The sequence below is a fragment of the Apium graveolens genome, chromosome 1 (genome assembly GCF_009905375.1).
Source record: "Apium graveolens cultivar Ventura chromosome 1, ASM990537v1, whole genome shotgun sequence".
Lineage (NCBI taxonomy): Eukaryota > Viridiplantae > Streptophyta > Magnoliopsida > Apiales > Apiaceae > Apium > Apium graveolens.
This window is the reverse complement of record NC_133647.1, coordinates 199,665,131-199,681,156: the sequence shown is the minus strand read 5'-3', so window position 1 is coordinate 199,681,156 and position 16,026 is coordinate 199,665,131. Positions and strand designations below refer to the sequence as shown.

At 33.8% G+C, this 16,026-nt stretch overlaps 2 protein-coding genes and 2 pseudogenes across 2 annotated transcripts; 2 read left to right on the top strand and 2 right to left on the bottom strand.

Moving 5' to 3' along the window:
• Nucleotides 1-2,916: 2,916 nt before the first annotated feature.
• LOC141678137 (putative pectinesterase 67) lies at nt 2,917-5,388 on the top strand. Its single transcript, XM_074484385.1, has 5 exons — nt 2,917-3,270; nt 3,738-3,900; nt 4,017-4,223; nt 4,320-4,570; nt 5,023-5,388. Exons 1-5 carry the CDS (start codon nt 2,996-2,998, stop codon nt 5,174-5,176), a joined length of 1,050 nt encoding a protein of 349 aa, XP_074340486.1. The 5' UTR covers nt 2,917-2,995; the 3' UTR covers nt 5,177-5,388.
• Nucleotides 5,389-7,428: 2,040 nt separating this feature from the next.
• Nucleotides 7,429-9,474, top strand: LOC141716640 (protein IQ-DOMAIN 33-like; annotated as a pseudogene).
• A 233-nt stretch (nt 9,475-9,707) lies between these two features.
• LOC141716630 (sugar carrier protein C-like) lies at nt 9,708-10,384 on the bottom strand (annotated as a pseudogene).
• A 3,416-nt stretch (nt 10,385-13,800) lies between these two features.
• LOC141724194 (protein TAPETUM DETERMINANT 1-like) lies at nt 13,801-15,387 on the bottom strand. Its single transcript, XM_074526222.1, has 3 exons — nt 14,547-15,387; nt 14,326-14,433; nt 13,801-14,186 (listed from the first exon to the last, which is right to left on the bottom strand). The coding sequence occupies exons 1-3, from the start codon at nt 14,617-14,619 to the stop codon at nt 13,885-13,887; spliced, it is 483 nt and encodes a 160-aa protein (XP_074382323.1). The 5' UTR covers nt 14,620-15,387; the 3' UTR covers nt 13,801-13,884.
• Between the last annotated feature and the right edge of the window lie 639 nt (nt 15,388-16,026).

Genomic DNA, 16,026 nt, shown 5'->3' with positions numbered 1-16,026 from the left:
AACGATGGAGTATTTTCAACTGCCAACGAACTTCATGTCCAGCATTTAACATATAGTACTTAATAGAATCTAAATAGGCCAATGGATTGTAGAATCTCTGTAATTTAATGTTCAAACAATCTAGTAGTATTTAACTATTCAACATTGCATGCATGTGTTAATATATTAGTTGACTTAAAAATGCTGTAGACTATTAGTACTCTAGCAGTAATAAGATGTTAGAATTCAGAAACACATAGGAGTAGATAAATATTGATAGTTGATGGCCCTGTGCCTTGCAGTCTTGTAGATTCTAGCAAGTAGCAACCCTTTCTGGTTGCTACCAACTTACTAGTCAGTCCATCTGCTAAACAGGCACTCTGGCTGCAGCCCAACCTCATTAATATGTCGGTGTAAACAGTGGCGCAGTCGCAACCAGGGGTGCAAATACTCGCACTCGAGTGGAAAACCTGATTCCGACTATTATGTAAAGTTCAAAAGTTATAGGTATATACATTTTTGGGCCCTCATCCCCAGTGGCGGAACCAGTACAGTATTTCATAATTGAGGGGGCATCACTTACATTAAAATAAATATATCATTGTCTCATAATACATTAATCTAATTTAATACATAACTAATATGACTAATCTCTAATGCTAGATCCGTCTTCACTATATTCATTACCGAAAAAACTCTTTCAACTGATGTTGTGAACGCGGGTAGAAGCAATGCCAATTCAATTAACCGGTACAACAATGGAAAAATGTTTGCTTTCCTAGTTACAATGAACTTCTTTGCAAGACTCCCTAAATCCTCGATATTGAAAAATTCTTCATCTTGTTTGACGCCATATATATATATATACTATAAACAAGATACTATCCATGTTTGGAGGGACAATGGACTTAGCCCCCCCTTTCCTTCTGCCTCTGCTCATCCCTGACAAACGATGAATGTAAATATTTGTTTGCTGAAAAATTTCCGTGAATAGGTTTAATAGGGGAACTTGATGTGAATATATGGTCACGTTACTCTATGAGTGCTTAAATATTTAGTGTTAGGATTCTTTCTATTAGAAGAAATTTTTCGCGGACAGATAATTTGTCAACAATCGCTTGATGTGGACCGACGTCCATCCATCCAAACCTTGTGAAATATAGTGTTGTAAAAGGTGGAAAGTTAAAAATTATGAAAACAGAATATATGACCGAATCCAATTAATGTGTGCTGGGGAGAAGAAGTTACCAAGAAGAAATTGCAGACCAATAAAGAGGATTAAGAGATGGGCTGCAGATTTACCATATTGGATCAACTTTGTTAGGTATAGACCATATCTTCCTCATTATGGCTCTGCTTCTTTCAACCTCTTTTTTCCATTTTCTATGTTGTTTCTGTCACATGTTAACTTTTCTTTTTCCCCATATTCTACCTGCATATCTAAGCTATCTTCATCCAAGTCTGTATCCATCACTGTTGTTTTTATGAAACGGCCATCACTGCTGCCTGTTTTTGCATTATTACGGGCCTATGTAGCTAGCTTGTAGTTCCTACACTAAAAGTCCAGTTTTATTAAATCAATAAGAAATCTAATGTTTTTACTTGGCTACTGAAATCACCCTAAAAAAAATTCCAATGTTTTTAGTCTCGTGAATGAACCGAGCCACGTGTATGACTAAGTATTTGAGTTTGTTGCAAGTGATTCTATCGAAATATGATTAAGGCCCCGTTTAGTAATGTTTTTGGTGTAAAAGTGCTGCAAAAGCATATCCTTATGATTTTGGAAAAAAGCAGTTTTCAGCTTTTGCAGGGAGTAATTATCAGTTTCACCATCAATTCTTCTCAAAAATATTATTTTATATATTATATCTCAAAATATGCATAAATTATAAAAAATTACCAAACAGTCATCTAATTTTCCAGACAGTACTTTTTTCACCAGCATTTTTTCTCACAACAAAACGGTTTTTAACGGCACTCCCAAACAGACTCTAGGAGTAAATTTTAAATTAACGGTCGAATTTACCTGCTTTTGAACTTTGATTGTCGAAATTTTAAATTTGAAGTATAATGATCAAATATTACTTTAAATCTTTGAAAAGTTGGCTAAGAGCCATTTAAAAAAAAAGGTTTTCCGCAATTCTAATATTTAAGCCCACAACTGAATGCGTACCGGACTTAACAACCCATCACAGACCAGTCCGAAAAAGCTAACAATTTGGTACACATGAAACCCGGGCAAGTGCCTATTCACTTCCGGTCGGGCAGAGTCCTGATAGCATTTATAATATCCAAACCCACAATCGAATGCGTAACGGAACCAACAATCCATTATAGATAATTCTGAAAAAACTAGCGATTTGATACACATTGGTTATTACTATTATATCTATAAATGACATCTCGTTCTTATCGTTGGGATGTTACAACAATGCTTCACTTTTTTTAAAAAGCAGTTTCTCCTTTAAAAAAAAACTAGTTTTCTCCTTTTTAATGGTGTCAATTCTTAATGAGTTCGTATTTCCAAACAAGTTTATTTTGATTCGGTCTAGTATTTATTGGAATTCGAACAAAATGAATGTATAGGTTTCATCTCAAAGAATCTTGCCATGAACGGACTGAATTTTAGTCCCGTGTCAGATATTTTCACCCCTACTTTCGGAACTTCTATCAGCTCATCCATTAGTTCTTGTCTAAAATATTATGAAAAACAATATAAAAATTCAATTAAATAACACCTCAATTAGTCTAAAAGCTGTGGAAGAGGAAATTACAAGTATAAATAGCTGTTATAATGAAGATGAAACCATTTTGACAGCCACAGAATTATTATTGGAAGTCCTAGTTTCTCTAAAACTGCCTCTCCTAACTGAATTTCCCGCCCTAATTTTGTAACATCTAAAAAAAGAAGTAAAAAATATAAAACTAACATTTCAACCTCATATTCTTTCAATGGCCTTGCCATTCCATTTTCTCATACAACTCTGACCAATTTCATCTTACCCCTCATAGCAAAATGCCTTCATCCTCTGATAACTTTAGACCTCGAATACAATATGTATTTCTTGCATTAACATTTATTTCGTCGTTAGATGTTGCCCTATGTGGCTCGTCAAAGTCAAAACCAGGCGTTATTGATGCTCCTCTCTTGACAACCAAAATTCCCTCGAACCGAACAATTAAGGTTGATCAGGAAGGAGGGGAATTTTCTTCAGTTCAGGCTGCAATTGATTCCGTCCCTAGTGGAAATACTGAATGGGTCACAATTCATGTCAGGAGAGGCGTTTACAGGTACTAAAAACATGTTTTTCATGTAATCAGTATTTACAGAGGGATTTTTCTAGTGTGTGTCCATGCGCACATGCTAAAACTTAGTATTTGATGAGATGTCCACAAAATATATTGGCGGAGAGCTCATTAATAATGACGGACCCCTGCAAGCACACAAAAATCCCAACCAATAAATTTTTTACAACTCATCAATCACATTTTCTTAGCATATGCCCATGTGCATACACTAGACAAACCGTTAACAGAGTATTATTATTATTATTTTTATTATTGTTGCCCCCTTTAACGTGGTGGATGATACGAGGGTCGTGTTAGGAGTTGTCTCGCATCGTTTATGGGAGGGGTAGATCGAAATGTGTTCATTGCAACACCGGGGACACAATTTAATCAGTCTGTCCCCTGATCCTTAGGACTAGCAGAGTATTTTCATTTAGAATGTTTGTAATGCAAGTGAATAATGTGTTCAGGGAAAAGGTGACAATACCAGAGAACAAACCCTTCATATTTATAAGAGGAAATGGAAAAGGAAGGACGGCCATTTCTTGGTCCCAAAGCTCTACTGATAACACCGAATCCGCCACTTTGAAAATTCAAGCTCCACATGTCGTCGTGTTTGGTCTCAGCATCAAGGTCTTATATCCGTTATCTCTTGATTAATAAATGCACATTATTACTAAAATTTCTTGTTATGAGTTTAACGACGAGGTTTGTACTAAATTTTTTTTTTGATTGGCGTGGTTCTGAAGAACGAGGCACCCACTGGTGTTCCATTTTCATCGCAAAATCAATCAGTGGCAGTGCTTGCAGCAGGAGACATGGTTGCTTTCTACCACTGTGCGTTTTATAGCACCCATAACACACTTTTCGACTACAAAGGGAGGCATTACTATGATGCTTGTTACATTCAAGGCTCAATTGACTTCATTTTTGGGCGTGCCAGATCCATTTTTCATGTGAGTACATTATAATTCTTAAACTTTGAGTTCTTCCGACAATGTGGAGTCTGATTCTAGCTCATTCATGGAAACGACAAATATTTGTGGATGCAGTCATGCGAGATATTTGTGATTGATGACAAAAAGGTAGAGATACATGGGTCAATAACAGCACAAAGCAGGGAATCAGCAAGTGAAAACAGTGGATTTGTGTTTCAGGGTGGAAAAGTCTATGGAATAGGGCAAGTGTATTTGGGTAGAGCTAAAGGAGCATTTTCTAGAGTTGTGTTTGCAAAGACTTATTTATCTCGGACCATTGTTCCCGAGGGCTGGAGCTTGTGGAGATATGACGATGGTGGCACCGAGTAAGTACTATTATTCCTATATGTTAAAGAGTATAAGATCCCGTTTGAGTACACCTTAAGGGTTTAGAGCGACTGGTTACTTAACACTATCTAAAGCTATCCGTCTGTGCTAAGGTTTAGTCCAAGCTGGTTTCATTTAAAGGCCCAATTGTTTCACAAAAATGCCATTTTATAACAATGTCCTTAAAATCGCTAGGCTTGTCTAAGTGACTAAGGTACCTTCTATCGATCAGTTGGAGCATTAAATGTCTGCATTTTATTTTTTTAAGAAATTACTTTATTATCATTTTCCAGGCCTGCCTCTGCAAAAGAAAAAGTTTAAATAAAATCTGAATTTACAAATCCATGCATTTGATCCACGCTTAGGCCGATTTTAAGAACATTGTACATCACTTGGACTTTCTCGAGTATCTCGTTCTCTGATGGGATATACATTTGTGAATTGAATGCAGAGAGTTATTCCAGGCAGAGTACAAGTGTCATGGACCAGGTGCAACAACAGATAAGAGAGCAAAATGGTCTAAACAACTAACCGAGAAAGAAGTTGATCCCTTTCTTTCGATATATTACATCAATGGAAAGGACTGGTTGCCTGCTTGGAAATAAATCTGCAGTATCTTTCATGCTACTGTTGCTGCTACCCAGTGCTGATTACCCTGCATCAGTAAAATAGCATTCAGAAACCAGGGAGGTCCTGGGAGAATTAATTGATTTGATAAGCAGCTCTAAACAATATTATTATTGATGTCATATAACAGCTAGAAATTCATGTCCTGTAATATCAATATATCTCAAGGCTTGATAATTTTACTGTCCTATATATCACTGAAATATTGAAACCTCGAATCTATGTGATAATGAGGTCTATGAAAAAAATGAAGGTCAAAATGGGGCCAGTGTGACTCACAACGGTACTCTAGACAGTCGTGAGAAATACCACAACGGTACCCGACTAGAATCATCAGTAGTATTCTAGTCGGGTACCGTTGTTCCAGTCCTGTCAACTCTACTATCTGTGACTGTGAGCTAAAAGAATACTACTGATGATTCTTGAAACTTCAGATAGTAGAGTTGACAGGACTGGTTGTTTATCTTTGTTAAAATCCTTCCTAGAAGACAGTCGTGAGAGAAATGTATAACTAAATTCTAGTCATGGGTGCATTGCCCATATACTTCCCCAAAATTAAGACAGGACGCTTGTTCTTACTACATCGTGAATTGGCAAGCGTTTCAGGATGATGTATATTAAGTCCATAGGCAAGATGCTGATTCTATCAGTTGCGTCTTCACAAGCAAGTCCCCTTGTTTCAGCATCACTAGCCATGTTTCTGCAAAGTAGGGACCAAGATGAAAAAATGGATATTGTAATTTATAAACCAATGCATTCACTATTCAGCAATAGCTGATAGTATATGAATTGCTCATGACATTAACGTGAAGAACATCCATTTACAAGGTTAGAAAACCTCCTATTTTCTAATAATATCTGACAATCGATAGCTGTAACCATCTGTCCGCGAAAAATTTCTGCATGTTTAACAGGCGAAATTGATGTGAATACTGGGGACCACGTCACCCAATCCATACTTAAGTTTTTTATTTTACCAAATAAAATTGGTCATGCTATCATTCCTTATTATTATTTTCTTACCAAATCCCTTCTTTAGCAACTAGAATTTCACAACACCGCCAACTCTTTTTTATCTAAAACTTTGCACATGCAAATCATCATAACATATTTCATAGTTGTTGGACGATTAATCCAGGTACACATAAACTGGTTCGGACACCAAATTAAAGAAAAAAATTAAAGATCATGCAGGAATACATGGTCTAACATTAACAAAGATGTAAAGCCACTCTCATCAGGGCACAACATATGTGGTCACCATCTATATTGAGCAAACCACAGACAACTTGTTTAACAACACAACTGAGAGCAATTTTGTCACCAGACACATTATCAATATTTACCAACCCTTACAAGACACTAAGATGCTCCGCAACAGACTGTTTAGGCATCCAAAGATTGTATAAACACGACAATTTTCCCCGACCTTAACAGTTCTACAATTTCTAGAGGGCCAATCAAGGTTACATCAATGTTTTAGTACTCATGGCAACCTGGTTCAGGGCTTAGATATGACATCACCATGTTTTATCCGGTGCCTCGCGAAACACTCCTATTAGTGTTCTTGACATGGTCTAAGGTACGAAAAAACGGAACTCACTAATATCAGCAATAACTCGAAAGATTGGGACAAAAGAAGTGAAATAAGATAAGGAATAGACATTAACAGTTCACTCCGTCTACTCATCCATCTCTTTCCGTCTACTCATCAACTTTACAGTTCCTTGGCCACTTTGTTATTTTAAGGAGTTTCTACATTGGGATTGCTAATCTGAAGATGGGTATCACAGGGGAGCTTGTTAGGAGTGTCTTCTCGAAAAGCAAGTCCATCAGAACTCATGAAACCAATGTAAGTCAGTTTCGCTAATTTTGTTGCATATTATTTATCATCGTGTAACTCTCGAGACCATTGCACATTAGTACTGCATTCTGCAATCATGATACCTTTGCCGTTTTAACATGCTTTCACCTTCTATTTTGTTGCTCAATTTACACAGTTGTTTTATTTATCGATCAGGTCAGAAGTGATTTAGAACGAAAAAGATGGAAGAGCTCAGTTAGATCGTACCTGTGTGGGGATGAATTCAACTCTGTTCTTGCGGAGGAGGATTCAGCGTCTGTGAGGAGCTCTAAAGTCACTTTATCAACTGAACCTGAATTTAGTTCGACCTGTGTAGATGATCCCGCTTCTTCTGTTTGGAGCTCTGTGGATACAGTCACGCAACCTATGCCAGAGGACTTGGTCGAGAAAACAGATGCAGAGAGCAAGCAAAAGGATGTAGATATTCAAGAAGAAAAACAGAACTCAACCTCTAATTTGTTTCGCAAAGATGATGCAGCAATTGTGATCCAGTCAGCATTAAGAAGCTTTCTGGTCAATTCACACAGTCAGACTTGCACATTACATGCTTAATTAATTTGTAACTCAGATTATCACAACAATCTCGCCATATGTTTATGTAAAAGGGTGCATTGCTACAATTTATGTTCAGGGATTGCAAGAACTAAAGGGGTGAATTTGAATTCTAAACCTTGCAGTGCATATATTCCACTTTTTGAATCTTATGTTTAACGTCTTTCAGGCTCGGAGACACAAAGAAGGACTCAGCTTGATGGATTGTAAGGAAAAGTTCAGTGTAGGAGCAGAAAGTAAAAGGAGTGAGTCTGTTGGAACATCTATAGAAGTTCAAACTGGAAACTCAACAGTTCACTCCTTTCGAGAGGAGAATGAGAGTTTGATTCAACGAGTGCAACACAAAGGTAGAACTCAAGTACTGAAGCTGAAGGTAAACTAACAAATAGTGTAGTTCTCTTGGTAATCAGATACATATATTTAGCACACTATAGTAGCAATGCAGAACAAATCAATTTCTATAGACAATTTAAGGCAGCATATAGAATTGATGATTAATTAGCAATTGGCAGTCTAACTTTGAAATTAGAATTGCAGACATGCCACCTCGATCAAATAATGAACCAACCACCGTTCCCAATTGAGTAGCTTGACCATTCTATTTTATCTGAGATTACTCGATACTGCCATCTTGCAGAAGGACTGGGATGATAGCACCGTAAGCAGCAATAAATCAAAGCTGAGAATGCAAAACAGATTAGAAGCAACAACAAGGCGTGAAAGAGCATTAGCCTATGCCTTCTCGCAACAGGTAAATTGTCAAAATATATAACTAAATAAAATATAGATAATTTGTGACAAAAATAATCATATCAAGTTCATAACTGGTGTTTGATCTTTTAGCTGAGAGTCTGTTCTAAGAAGAAACACACCAGATCCGAATCTGATGTGGAATCTAACATGGGCTGGAATTGGCTCGAACGTTGGATGGCAACACGTCAGCAAGAGAATTGCTTAACAGAAATAACTAAGCAATATGAGCCACTTAACAGAAACCAAAAATCAGCTACAAGGAAGAGGCTGTTATTTGATGTAGCGGGAGAAGAGGAAAGTTGAGGATCAGACGAAATATCTAAACAAGTTGATAATATTTCTATTTCAGCATTCTCAAAAGAAAAGGAAGATTACACAAAGCCCTTACAGGATAGGCTAAAGCCAACAAGTGTTTCAAGATGCAAGACTTTGCCAAGCTACCACTATTCAAAGGAGACTGTTAATCTAGATGCTCAAACAAATAATCCAAAGGACAAGGTTAAGGTAGATTCTCAAATAAATATATAATACTAACTAGAAAAGTGCAGAATTTCTGTCCGAAACAGATAATTTTCTGCTCAAGTTTCTCAGACATGATGGAATGGAAAGTACCATATCAGCATTCAGCAGCATTAACAGAACTATGTCATCTGATACAGGTCTTCAAAAAATATTCTGCAGGAAAGGATGAAATGGACAAAAAACATAACAAGCTAAAATAGTCTTCGGAATTAAAGAGAGAAGCAGAATGTAAAGATGCTGCCACTAAAGCATCGCCAGAGCTCTGAGATTGCACATAACTACTCCAAGTATTTCAGTAGCAGAATATTCGGCTAAGATTGGATTTGCATAATAGTGTTGTGGCTTCTTACTATATGTAACTCGAGGTCGACTTGGTGTAACAGGGTTGTGCCTTTTTAGAATATGTAGTATTTTGTTATCTGCCTACATGTGCAGGTTATAACTTTCAAGGGAAAATAAGTTAAGAGTGCTACATTGGATGTTTTATATTAGCACTGGATAGAGAATTGAGATGTGTTAACCAAGCATGTCACACCAGTCAGTGTAGAATCTTAACAGGGTACGGGTATACCAGAAGGCCTTATATCAGGAACATACTACAAACTGTCAAAAAAGACTCAGAAAATTTCTTATAAAGTAAAATTTGCCAAGATTATAACACATTAACAATTGGAAAATAAGTCTCAAAGATTGCAATCCAAAAAATTTAATACACTCACTCTGGCTACCTACCAATGTTTACCTACCAATGTTTCCGTATAGACATAAAATACCTAGCAAATCAACTTAAAGAGTATAATTTATTCAATAAAATTTCATCACGGAGGACATTTTTTAGGCTTCTCATTATCGACATCATCATTCACGAACCTTTTCCAGAATGCATGTGACTTCCATACCATTGCCATATCTTCGATAGGAATGCCTTTAGTCTCAGGCAACAAGTAGTACACGAACACGGTCATTACTACGACGAAGATTGCAAAGAACACGAAAAGGCCAAATTTCATCCGACATAGCATCATCAAAAAGAGTTGAGTAATGACAAATGTGAAAAACATGTTCACTGAAACTGTGATAATTTGTGCGGCCGATCGAATTTCGATTGGAAAAATCTCACTTGCTATTAACCAGCCTAGAGTCCCAAGACCAGGAAAATCCAACCATATATATTAATATGAAAGCCACAATAGCAATAGCATACCACTTGGATAAATTATCACTGTCGCCAGATGTTCCAAATTCTTTGCCAATAAATTGCAACAATAACCTGTCAAAAAAAATTACATACACAACAAAGTAAGAGCATACATCTCAAAATAGGTAGGGCTAAGTCCATGATATTATAAATAGCATTGTTTATTGAATTAAATATGTATATCTGTCATGTAATCATCTAAATACCTCCTTGGTAGAAAAGAACTTTCCGGCTGAATTTATCAACAACATACATAGCCACAAAAGTTGCAATCACATTCACTAAACTAGTGATCATATCAGATGTAAATAAGATTAAAAAATATAATGAAATTATATTTTATAGAAGTCTCGTGCAAATAATGAACTTAAATATCTTAGTGAGACGGAGGGAGTATGTACGAAGCAAACAATTTATTCATCTTCATGAGAACATGCAAAAGAACAAACCAAGTACAAGACATGTCAACAGAGAGCATTAACATAGCTATGAGATCAAAGTACTGTCGTAAAGCTTGAATAACAAATAATATTATAACTATAATATTGATTTATTGATGCTAGTTTGAACAATATGTTCTACATTCTTGTAGTCAATCAAGCATTACATCCCCAAATCTTTAAATAATAAAAAAATCGGCCTAAATTGAGTTTTGGAAAACCTATACTAAATCACTAGCATAATCAACTCGTTAAGATAACATAAATTTAAATTTAATCAAATACATGCTATAATTTTAGTTCAGATATGCTATAAATTACTTTAATAACCTTTATTAATAAGCGAAACCGAAACTTCATTTCAAGTGGTACTTGGTTTCACTTATTTTTTTTATACCACCACCTTTTGGTTTCACTTATTTTTTGCTACCACCACATTTTGGTTTCACTTACCTTTTGGTTTCACTTTTGATGATTCATGTTATAAATCTAACTCTAATTGTATTATTATTATTATTTTTGATTTTTATATGAATTATAATTATATATATTATTTTTACCCGTTTTTCTTTATTAATAATTTTTTTAAGTGATATTTTGTTTTCACTTATTTTTTATTTCTATCACTTTTTGTTTTTTTTTATTTTTATGATTCATGGTGTAACTCTAGTTGTAATATTTTTATCCTATTTGATTACTATTTGACTTATAATTCTATATGTATTATTTTTACCCGTTTTTCTTTATTAATAAACGAAACATATTCACTTATTTTTTAGTTCCAACCTTTTGGTTTCACCTTTTCTAACTCCAAGTGTATTATTTTTATCCATTTTTATTCCTATATGACTTATAATTGTATATGTATTATTTTTACTCATTTTTGAATTTTTTATTATTTTTATAGGTTTGAATCCTATTTTTAATTATATTTTAAAATAAATAAGTTCATATATTGGCTTAACTAAATAGGTTCCGAGAAATATAAACCACGACCAAGTAAATAGGCTATGTGTTTAAATTGAAAATTTTAATTTAGAATTTTTTAATTTGTTGGTAGAATTCCATTTTAATAAAATGGTATGAATATTATAAAAAATTGTATTTTGGTTTCACCACTAGAAAATAATAAAATTGTTCAAACCGTAATATGATTACAATTCTATTTTCGTAGAACTCCAAATTATTTATTGATTGGGTACTTGGTTTCATCTTAGTACGCTTACGCCGAATATTGGTTTCACCCCTATAGTTCTCTTTCCTGCAGAGTTTTATATTGTTTTTTAACAAAATATATATTGGAATCATATTATAATTACGATATTTCTATTTTTCGTGAATTCTTTTTTATTTTTATTAAAATAATAAAATGGAATCCTTTAAACAGTGTTATTATTAATTAATAAGGAAATCATCTTTTAAGGGATACTCTGGTTTCACCTCTTTTCGATTTTACGAACTTTTGGTTTCACCCTTTTTTTAAATCTTGCTATAACTCTAAATATACCATTTTTATTCTTTTTTATTCATATAAGACTTAAAATTCTATATGTAATACTTTACCCTTTTTTGATTCGTATATACCACATATTTATATTGTTTTTATATAAACAAAATCGTATATACATTGTAATTTCTAGATTCATGCCTACAGAATGCTATTTTAGCACCAATTGCAAATTTATACATACATAATGATTATTTTATCAGAAAAAATTATGCAATCACAAACTATATAAAAACACAAATTCAGCTAACAATAAAAAATTTAATATGCAATTACTTAGTGCTGTTGATTAAATTTTTTGTTAAATTATTCATCAATCGTGTCGCGACTAAAGTTTTGATGTAAAATATTAGTTATGTCTTTTTGAACAATATATACATAATAACGTTGAGTTTGTTGTTATAATAAGATTTGAATTAATGAAAGATACATATAATTTAAAAATAAAAATTGCAATAATAGTACAATTTTATTTATTATATATTTAATAAAAAAATTAAAATAAATTTTTATAATCATTATTAAATATTGATATTTTGATATCGGCCTGTGTTTCGCACGGGTTATCTACTAGTACATAATAAATGATTACTTACATAATAAATGGGTGGTATACATGGGAGGATCTTTTTGGGACACGTGTCCTCCTTAAAATAAATTTTTATCATTCTTTATGAATAATTTTTTAGAAAATATATGAAAGTGCACCCCGAAAATTTAAAAATATAAGAGTATATTTACAAAATATGGTTAGTGTCCCTGATCATGTATGGTTTGGATAGTTGTTAATATTTATATATTGCTCATTTATAATATATAACTTTAAAGAACTTTAATATAGTAATTTTTTTTATCGCAGGTAACCGCAGCTTCTATCTTTCGAGTGCGCACGGAGTAAACCAAGTAAACCACATTTAAGCGAAAACTCTGGCTCGTGAGCCATAATCATAAATTCTCCTCCCGTGAATTCGAACCCGTGACCAAGAAGAAGATAGTTATCATCTCTTTAACCAACTGAGTCAATGTAATTATAATTTTTGTTTAAATGCATTTGATTTATAATTAAGATCAAATAACATAAAATAATAAGTGATTGGTGAGATTCAAACATTTATTTGTAGTTTTTTGGAAATAATAATATATTGCTGGACAAATTTGAAACTAGAAACTTTAGTTAATATATTTTTAGTATTTAAATTCAACGGTTTTGTTCATTTTATTACCGACGATTTGATTGCGATGCTAAAATAAAGGGTGCATTATAAATTACAAATTATCACTTAATTTACAAGAGTTCAAACACTACACCCAACAACTTTGTTGGCACTTATTTGCAAGTTGCAACTAGGCTACTTGCAACTATGTTGACTAAGCCAAAACTTGTACCAAAATAATTATAAAATGAGTGATATGTATCGGAATTTAATTCGTGTGCGCACATAAATGCACGCGAGTCCTATATTATTTTGAGAAAAGTTACTATTTATAAATTATTTGAAAAAAAATTTGTAACAAATTTGAGTCCGTCTAGCATTTTTCATGAGTTATCATAGATCATGCATAGAACCTTGGTAAAAAAGTTACATCATCTTTACAAAAGTTTTCTTTTTTGCCAGTTTTACCAGAAAAATAGTGCATTCTAAATTTCTAATGTGTCAACTGTCAAGTATAAGTCTTGATACGCTTTATATCGCGTTTTTCAATCTATATCCTTGATGATTATGCAATGATTCTCAAAAGACATGAAACAACCTCTGGTCTGAGTAGCAAACAAATTATACTAGTCACCTATTATTTCTTCAGATTTCGCGAAAAAATTGAAAATGCAAGGCCTTGTTTATATGTTTACATCAACAAAAATTCGCAAACTTGAATGAGATTGGATACATGAATGTATTTGAGTAAGTAAATCTGATAATCTGGCCATTCTCCAATGGCCTTCCTTCATTTACCAAACAATCATCATAAGAAAGCCTCTTGAAGGCTTTTGGATTAACGATTTTCGCGGAAGCAAACCAACCGCAGTGAAGATGAATGTTTGAAGTTGCACAGCCATGAACACATGTGTTTACTATCTCAACTATGTATTCAGGTATCCCAGTTGATGATCCTTTGCTTTGTGAAATACTCAAATCCCTGCTTGTGCAGCTCCCTGATTAAAAACATACGTAAACGCAGTTTAGCAAAACAAGATTATCCTGTTTGAGGATATCAAATACAGATCATAATGAATATGAACATTTCTTCAATTAAAAGAATTCGAGGCTACAAGTAACAAAATTTTCTTTTACCATGCTGCAGAAGTTTTCTGTGGTTCGGGTTTGTCGATTCAGTCATCGTAGTTGTTGTAGTGTTTCGGACTGCACTTAAGACTGTACTTGAAGATGCATTTTGAGAAGCTGCATAAGGAGAGATGATTCAAAAATACAAATGAAAAGGTTTAAAAAAATATAACTAAGATGAGTTGTTGAGGCTGATCAAGAAAGAAAGTGGTAACTAAGTTGTAGTGTACCTGAATAGAATTCAATGTTGCATACCACAATAATGGCTATCAGCAGGTACAATCTCATTTGAAGTAAGCTCATTTTGCAGCAACTGTCACACAAATGCTCATGTGAGAAAAATTCTGTTGGAACCTTGGGCCACAAATGACAACAAACTTGGTTCAATGCTAAAGAACTGGAGAACAATATGGTGGTTCAAACCAGAGTTTGTGTGCAAATATTGGAAGAGAAGCCTAAAGCAAAGACAAGATTGACAATTTTACATAAGTGTTCCCAAGAATAATAGCTAATGCATGTGATATTATCCCTGTGTTCCAACTTATCTATATCGTTTGACTATCTGGGATTACATTGACTCAATTTTGATAGAATATATTTCGAGTTTTCCAAAATATTATAAATAATGTTTTTCATTTTTGATTAAAGTAGAGTCAATTTGATCACCAAAAATCAAACAAAACCGATCAGCTCGGACACAGGGGGAGAGTATAGTAATTTAAACAAGTTCTGATCACCTAAATACAATCTTCATCCTATGAAGATGGAGCTAGATTACCAGACTAGTAGCAGTAGGGTTGTAGTAGAGGTTGAATTTACATGCATATGTTTGAAAATATGATAGGTCAAAAAAGGTGATATTTCGTATCAATTCTACACAATCACCTCAAATCAAGTCTTGTGAGATTATAAGTCCAGATAAGACTCAGACCCAGCATGCACTGCACAGGCAGTCTTTTTGTAAGGGCTAAAGTCTACAACATCAACACAAACAGCTAGCTACTAATATGCTCTACAATTAGCTAGCTTTCCATTTATGCATCTCATTCTTTAGTTATATTCTTACCATTTCTTGCCCGCCACAATGGTCGAACTAGGATCATAAAATATTCGGTATTAAAATAATTTATTGTTAATTTTTCGAATCTAGCCGGAGTTTAAAGTTAAAATTTTTAAATAATTAATTAAAAATCATGACTTTATTAAAAATTTCTTACTAACATTTTTAATTTAGCTGGGATTTCAGCCTAGATTTCCCGCTATTAGATGATTGTCTAGTAAAATGGTCAATTGGGTGTGTTATTATTGACACTATGAACACTCATACACATGTAACACTGATTAAGATTTACTGTAAAGCATGTTTCAGTTTTACTGATCTTTTAAGATATAAAATAAAAAGCATGATTTGAGAGAGATGACAACTTTAGTAACGTTACGAGGTTGATTTTGATTTACATGCAGGGTAATTTAGTCAGAAAAGATTGAAAAGAAGGCACTGTAGCTAAAACATTAACCATGTTTAGCAAAAGAGGAAAAAAGTGATTTCAACAAAATTCGAATATGAATAAGGTATAGACAGTTATTCTCTTAAACGGTACTCCCTCTGTCCCTTTAAATATTTCCTAAATGATATGTCGGTACTGTTTATAATATGAGACAAATTATTAATTTACGCATAATTTGTAAGCCTAAATATACTCATGAGTG

Excerpts from the sequence above, each read along its gene's own strand:
- LOC141678137 (XM_074484385.1), top strand. The coding sequence starts at position 2,996 with ATGCCTTCATCCTCTGATAACTTTAGACCTCGAATACAATATGTATTT. Across the intron at positions 3,901-4,016 it reads TGTTTGGTCTCAGCATCAAG|AACGAGGCACCCACTGGTGT; the intron begins GTCTTATATCCG and ends GTGGTTCTGAAG. Across the intron at positions 4,571-5,022 it reads TATGACGATGGTGGCACCGA|AGAGTTATTCCAGGCAGAGT; the intron begins GTAAGTACTATT and ends AATTGAATGCAG.
- LOC141724194 (XM_074526222.1), bottom strand. The coding sequence starts at position 14,619 with ATGAGCTTACTTCAAATGAGATTGTACCTGCTGATAGCCATTATTGTG. Across the intron at positions 14,434-14,546 it reads CAACATTGAATTCTATTCAG|CTTCTCAAAATGCATCTTCA; the intron begins GTACACTACAAC and ends CTCCTTATGCAG. Across the intron at positions 14,187-14,325 it reads CAGAAAACTTCTGCAGCATG|GGAGCTGCACAAGCAGGGAT; the intron begins GTAAAAGAAAAT and ends GTTTTTAATCAG.